Here is a 7,615-nt window from a genome sequence, read left to right on the forward strand (position 1 = left end):
TCCCGTCGCTTCGAATCCAGCGGGCAGCCTTGGGGGGGTTTGAACAGCCGGTTCCGCTTTCTTATTTCTCTGATAAACCAGGGCTAAGCCAACGCCGATCAGCATGAACCCTGTTATCATGGTTCCGAATAGGTAGATATCTTCAGCGTCCTCGATCAGGACAGAGGAGGTGGAGCCTGGACAAAACAAAGGGTTAATAGGGAGAAGAGACATCCTCCTGGGGGATGTAACACCCCCACCCAGAAAAACAACCGTATAAGTTTGTTAACCTTACACCATCACATTCTTGAGAGGGCATCGGCCACAATAGTTTCACATCCTCTTTTATGCTTTATTTCAATGTTGTAGTTTTGTGAAATTAAAGCCCACCTCATCAGTCGCTGATTGTTGTTATACATACGAGAGAGGAACATGAGAGGATTGTGATCAGTGAAGACCTCTACAGGTTGGGAAGTAGATCCCACATACACGTCAAAATGCTGAAGAGCCAGAAGCATGGCCAGAGTCTCCTTTTCAATTGTCGAGTACCGCCTTTGATGAGTATCGAACTTCTTGCCAAAGAAGCAGACAGGATGACTCACTCCTTGTCCATCATCCTGAAGAAGAACAGCTCCAGCCCCCACCCCACTGGCATCCACTTCAAGCTTGAAAGGTTTAGAAAAGTCTGGAGTGACAAGAACAGGTGAACTCGACAGAAGACCTTTTGCACATTCAAAAGCATGTTGACACTCAGGACTCCAAATGAATGGTACCTTCGGGCTGCACAGGTTTGTCAGTGGTGTTACAACTTCAGAAAAATTCCTACAGAAACACCTGTAGTAACCAACCATCCCCAGAAATCTGCGCAGCTCACGGCGTGTTGTTGGCACAGGACAGTTGAGGATGGCATTAACCTTTGCACTGATAGGGCGAACCTTGCCCTGTCCAACTTCCTTTCCAAGGTAGGTCACTGTAGCCTTACCAAACTCGCATTTAGCCAAGTTGAGGGTCAAGGAAGCATCAGCTAAACGCTTGAACACAGTAGTTAAAGTGTCGACATGCTCTGACCAGTTGGAAGAATAGATGACCACATCATCAAGATAAACATTACAATTCGCCACACCAGATAATACAGTTGACATTAACCTCTGAAAGGTAGCAGGAGCATTTTTCATTCCAAATGCCATGACTGTAAAAAAGTCATGGCATGTAAAAAAAGTGATCAGGTGTTACGAAAGCTGAGATTTCTGATGCTCTTTCTGTCAGAGGTACTTGCCAATAACCTTTAAGAAGGTCAAGCTTACTCATATAAGCAGCAGATCCGACGCTGTCAATACAGTCCTCAACACAGGGTAGTGGGAAGGAATCAGGTACTGTTACTGCATTTACCTTGCGGAAATCTGTGCAAAAGCGAGGTGTTCCATTTGATTTTGGCGTAACCAGGCACGGAGAACTCCATGGACTATAGCTTGGGATAGCCAATCCATGCTTCAGAAGGTAGTCTACTTCTGTGTTCATCATTTCCCTTTTTGCCATATTCACACGGTAAGCATGTGTCACGGCGTGGTGCGCCGATGTATGTGGAAACAGGACCCAAAAGCAGATGATGACGAGGAATTGTAATGATTAACAGAAAAGTGAACCTTTATTGCGATGACGGCAGGAAATGAACCAAGAGACCAAAACAAACAGGAAAAACACTAAGAAACAAAACACTAAGCTGGCAAAACACTAAGAAACAAAACACTAAAGGTACTAAGACCAAAAACTATAACTGAGGTGGAAAATAAACAGACTAAGACTATAACTGTAACTGTAACTCTGGTGAAATAAACAGACGAAAACTAGAACTATGACTGCGGTGATGTAAACAGACGAACCGACAATGGCATGAAGAAAACAAAAGGCTTAAATACAGACATGAGGTGATCAGGGGAAGTAGGGACACATGGGGGAAACAGCTGACAGACATAAACCTAATGACAGGACCAGGAGAGGAAAGCTAAATATAATGAACAAAGAACACATGACATTGTCAGAATAAAACAGGAAATGACAACACAACTTAACAGACCTAATACGTGATGAAATAAATAGAAAACCCCAAAACATAGAAAACCCAGGAACAATAACTGCCTAAACTAAAGGCAAATAAGAAATAACACAAACTAATAACATATCAAAAAATACAAAGAAAACTCAGAGTGCTGGGTCGGAGACCCAGCCTGTGACAGCATGCTGCTTAATAGGCACCGCATTCCCAACATCAATGTCGTGCTCTATTACAGTAGTACAGGAAGGCATGTCCCCAAAGAGTGTTAAATGAATGGTGACGAGCCTTTCAATGTCCAACTGTTGCTCACGGGTCAAGTGAGACAGATATATAGACAACTGGGACAGTACCTCAGAATTAAGCATTCTGGTAGCTGGCATCACAGAACAGCTTTCCTCTACGTCCGCTGTTAGACTTGGGTGGGCAGTCCACTTGCGCATCAAGACCCCATCTTCCAAGAAATAAGAAGCCTTTTTATTTCCTGTTTCAGAAAGAGAAGTAAAGCATTTAGTCAATGAGGGATCAGACTTCTGAGAAGCAACAAGGCTTTCACGTGTGACTGGCAAGTCTAACTGTGGGAGATGTAGATCCTTCCACTTCTCAGTAGTATCCTTTGAACCACTTTTAAGATCAATCAGGGTTTGCAAATCATCTGTAGCTAGAGCCTGAGCCAACGAAGAGTCTGACAAATCAATTTCTGCAGCTTTACGTCTTGCTTGAGCCCTGGTGAGAACACAAGCAGGAAAAACAGATGGGAAACATGTTGCTAGGTCGTTGCTCTTCAAGTTTGATTCTGGATCATTTGTTACTTCGGGAACAGGTTGCACTTTTCCACCAGCAATATCATTTCCCAAAATGAACTGCACCCCTTTTATGGGAAGTGAGGGGCGTACTGCCACAGAGAAGATGCCATTAACCAACTTTGACTTGATGTGTACATAATGCAAAGGAGCTTCGACATAGCCCATTTCAACTCCTTGAATCAGAATACTACCATGACAAGAGGAATGGTCACTCAGGGGTAATACATCAGATAAAATCACAGATCTTGACCCTCCCGTATCTCGGAGTATTCGAATGGGTTTTTCATCCTCAGGCTTCCCAGTCAATGACACAGTGCCATCTAAGAGGAAGGGTTTGAAGCAGGGATCAACTCCTTCACTTTGGTCCCTTCTCTCAGCACGGATGGTTTTAATTAAGCCTACTCCTTTTGGTGACTGGTTCTTGCGCTTCAAAGCGGGACATTCAACAACAACATTACCAAGTTTATGACAATAGAAACATTCCCTTTCAGTCCTTGGAGCAAAAGTCTGTCGTGGGCTTGAAGGATCCTTTCGTGGGGGAGGTTCTCTGGTGGTAACTTCACGTTTCTGCACAAAAACAGTTTTATGAGTCAGCACAAATTCATCAGCTATCACAGCTGCTTCTTTCAAAGTGGAAACCTTCTGTTCATTAAGGTGTACAACAATGCGTTCTGGCAGGCCATTTTTGAACTCTTCCAGCAGTATCAGTTCACGTAAGGAGTTGTAGTCAGGAACTTTACTTGCTGTTATCCATCTATCAAAAAGAGTAGCTTTTTCACGAGCAAACTCTACAAAAGTCTGATTTGCTGTTCTTTTGTGATTGCGAAAGCGTTGCCTATACGCTTCGGGAACAAGTTCATAAGCAGCAAGGATAGCAGACTTCACTACATCATATTTCAAACTTTCTTCCAAAGACAAAGCAGAACAGACTTCTTGTGCTTTGCCTACCAATTTGCACTGAAGAAGCAATGGCCAAACTTCTCTCGGCCAGTGCAATGAGGCAGCAACACGTTCAAACACATTGAAATATGTATCAACTTCTGATTCACGAAATGGAGGTACCAACACAATGTTTTTACTCACATTGAAACCACCTGGGTTTACAGGGGAGGAGGTTGTTTCACCAACAGATGAATTTGCAGAACTAGGTTGAGTAGTAGTACTTCTTGAAGTCTGTGCCTGTAACTCCAACTGACGCAGTCTGACCTCCCTTTCAATCTGCAACTCCAGCTCCAACTTTTTCAGCTTTAACACCTTTTCTGTCTCTGCTTCCAACCTGCGAAGTTCCAACTCTGCCTGACAAGCTTGGGCTTTATCCTGAGCCCAGGATAAACACACAGGAGACACGCAACACACTGACAGTGTTGCAACATCTAGCAGAGCAAGGTCACAAAGTCTCACAACACAAGTTACAGTTGTGGAGCAAAGAGGTCACGTACCTCGGACATAAGCTTACAGGAGAAGGCAGAACACTGTTAGACAGCAGAAAACTAGCAGTGCAGAATGCTCCAAAACCACTTACAAAAAAACAAATGATGAGTTATTTAGGTCTCTGCAATTTTTGCAGATGCTGGATACCTGAATATGCTCTGTTAGCTGAACCATTGCAAAACTTAATTTATAGAAAAAATCTAGCACTGAAAGATAAAATAGAATGGACACCAGAAGCAGAAAAAGCATTTAATGATCTAAAACTTGCATTGCAGACGCGCATAGTTTTAGCATTGCCAGACTATGAAAAAACTTTTTATTTGCATGTTGACGGCGTGGCCAGTTATATGAAAGCCGTTCTAACGCAAGCTTTCGGGGAAAAACAACGCCCACTTGCATTCTATTCCTGCAAATTAGACTCAGTCGCCTCCGGTTTACCAACATGTGTACAAGCTTGTGCCGCTGCAGCAGAGGCAGTTAAAAAGTTTACCAACATGTGTACAAGCTTGTGCCGCTGCAGCAGAGGCAGTTAAAAAATCAGCTGAAGTTCCTCACGCTGTAACCTCCATCTTGCTACAAGGGGACAGAGCCTTTCAGTCTGTTGCACCAAGGCTGTGGAACAGTTTACCACTACAATTACGTTTGCTTGACTCTGTGGATTCTTTTAAAAAACAGTTAAAAACTCTTCTGTTCAAACAAGCCTTTTGTTGATCTACATATTTTATATTTTTTTTACATTATCTACATTTGATCTTTTACATTGTATATAATGTCTATTGATTTTATTGTTTATTTTAATATTTTAATATTTGTGTACAGCGCTTTGTGATTGCCTGTCTGTGAAAAGCGCTTAATAAATAAAGTTTACTTACTTACTTTACAAGAAAACTTATCTTATTTAACTCATGCTAGACAACTTTCATATGTAGGCATTCTGCTTTCACAGTCACACATTACAATCGAGAATTGTGGTCAGTTGAACCCTAGCACACTTCTCCCCGCATCAGTAGATGGTGAAAAACACTGCTGTATAAAAAAACTGGAAGAGGAAACGAAACCGAGAAGTGATATTTACAGTATACCACAGTCTACCTTTACAGACGTCTTCGTAGATGGCTCAGCATCTAAAAACAGTTATAGAAGCAAAGCCTTTAACTTCCTCAAACTCTGCACAAAGTGCGGAACTGACGGCTGTTGTGCGAGCGTGCAGGCTGCACAAGGGGAAGTGCATAAATATACACACTGACAGTCAATATGTTTTTGCAGCAGTGCATCATTTTGCAAAAATATGGCAAAATGACCGAGCCGCAAAGAAGGCCGCACAGCAACCAATACAAACTTTAGTATCTGAAACTTCACAGCTGATACCACTTGATGTACTTAAAGATGAACAGAAAGCCGCACCTATCGCAGAGCAAAAGAAATGGCTAAAGTGTGGAGCAGAACTACACAATGACTTAATGACCTGTAATGGCAAACCAGTATTGCTAAAATCCCTACACAAGACAGCAGCATTAGCGACACACGGATTAACACGTGTGTCGAAAGGGGGGAATATCAGATATCCTCCCTAAGCACTTGCTTGAGAATAAAGAGATTGTGCTAAACAACCAACTGCCGAGTGATATCTCTCCAGTGTCTTGCAGGTTACAACCAGGAGATTGGATCCTGATCAAAGTGCTCCAGAGGAAAAATTGGAGTTCACCTAGGTGGGAGGGCCTATATCAGGTCCTACTCACCACGCCAACCGCCTGCAAAATATCAGAAAGACTATCTTGGATCCACCAACGCCACTGTAAAAAAGTGAGTGACAATCCAGACGCTTAGACGCCGGTTCCCCTAGCTTCCAGGTGATCTACCGGTGGAGGAAGGGCTGATTGGGTATATCCCGCCTCTCCACTTCGCTGGTAGTCTACTCACCAGAAGTCTAGGTGTGCCTGGTAATCATGAAGAAACTTGTCCTCATAGTGGCTGGCATCGCGCTCCTAGTGAGCCTATTGATACTCACCTGGAAGGACGAGGTCCCACAGCACCACCTGCAGAAGAAATGGTCATATGACAACTCACACCTGAAGGATATGGACAAAGAGCACAACCACCCCTGGCTGAACAATGCCTGGTACCGGTACGTCTACAACCGAGTACATGCAGAAGACAACCACAAAGGCTGCTACGTCTGTTCTCACCTCCCAACAACAGCAATGCAAGCCACCCTATATGGAAAATCACCCAGCCTTCCCGAAGCCCTATGTATATTCCAAAGCCATCAATGGAACATTCAACGTCAGAACGGAACCAGGAATACAACATCCAATGTGTTTCAACTTTGCACATGGCAACAGAAAGCTGGGAAGGAACCGAAACTGCTCCCAGACTTTCCGAATGCCGCAGGACAGAAAGGCACAGACAAGCTTCCTGAATGGCACATATTGGGTGCAGGGTACAGCATGGGCATGTGGCTCAAGGACATACTTCACCATCCCACCCAACAGTACCAGACTCTGCGCCCCAATTTTAGTGTCAGACCACACATTCAGAGTATTCCATCAGAACCAACCACGACGCAAGAGGAACACTGATGACGTGCAACCCCATGACCCAATCTGGGGCAGTGATGTACCAGCGGAGTTCAAGTTGTGGACCACCGGACAGAAGGTCCTGCACTCACTGTTCCCATGGGTCGGAACTGGAAAAAACACGTTAAGAATTGAGACTCTTGACTACCAATTTGGACTTTTCCTGAACAGCTCAACAAAGATGAATAAGGCAAGGCAAGGCAAGGCAAGTTTATTTGTATAGCACAATTCAACAGCAAGGTGATTCAAAGTGCTTTACAGAGACATTAGAAACAAAAACAAATAAAAAGCATGATTTAAAATTGATTAAAACAAGCAAATAAACTAACTAACTAATTAACAAACAAACAAACAAACAAAACAGTATATAAAATCAAAACAGATAAAATCAGAACAGTAGATAAAATCAGTAGTTAAATGTATGTTTTGAAATTTAAGCTTAAAAGTGTGGATTTGGTGCTTTATTCAAATGCAGCTGAGAACAGGTGAGTCTTCAACCTGGATTTAAATAAACTGAGTGTTTCAGCTGATCTGAGGCTTTCTGGGAGTTTGTTCCAGATATAAGGAGCATAAAAGCTGAATGCAGCTTCTCCGTGTCTGGTTCTGACTCTGGGAACTGATAAAAGACCGGATCCAGATGACCTGAGGGATCTGGAAGGTTCATACTGGGTCAGGAGGTCATTGATGTATTTTGGTCCTAAACCATTCAGAGCTTTATAGACCAGCATTAGAACTTTAAAGTCTATCCTCTGACGGACAGGCAGCCAGTGTAA

The 7,615-nt window shown here is 43.2% G+C and overlaps 1 protein-coding gene across 1 annotated transcript; it reads left to right on the plus strand.

The window, feature by feature from the left end:
* The first annotated feature begins 6,212 nt into the window (after positions 1-6,212).
* LOC146577373 (uncharacterized) lies at positions 6,213-7,065 on the plus strand. Its single transcript, XM_085267659.1, has 2 exons — positions 6,213-6,407; positions 6,466-7,065. The coding sequence occupies exons 1-2, from the start codon at positions 6,213-6,215 to the stop codon at positions 7,063-7,065; spliced, it is 795 nt and encodes a 264-aa protein (XP_085123785.1).
* Positions 7,066-7,615: the final 550 nt, after the last annotated feature.

This window comes from Mchenga conophoros, linkage group LG3 (assembly GCF_057382185.1).
Source record: "Mchenga conophoros isolate Kocher_MC1m ecotype Shallow Benthic linkage group LG3, M_conophoros_male_GT1.1, whole genome shotgun sequence".
NCBI classification, from domain to species: domain Eukaryota; kingdom Metazoa; phylum Chordata; class Actinopteri; order Cichliformes; family Cichlidae; genus Mchenga; species Mchenga conophoros.

Bases quoted from the DNA above. Each gene is read 5' to 3' on its own strand.
- LOC146577373 (XM_085267659.1), top strand. From the start codon at position 6,213: ATGAAGAAACTTGTCCTCATAGTGGCTGGCATCGCGCTCCTAGTGAGC. The intron at 6,408-6,465 runs GTACATGCAGAA...TCCCAACAACAG, and splicing joins ACCGGTACGTCTACAACCGA to CAATGCAAGCCACCCTATAT.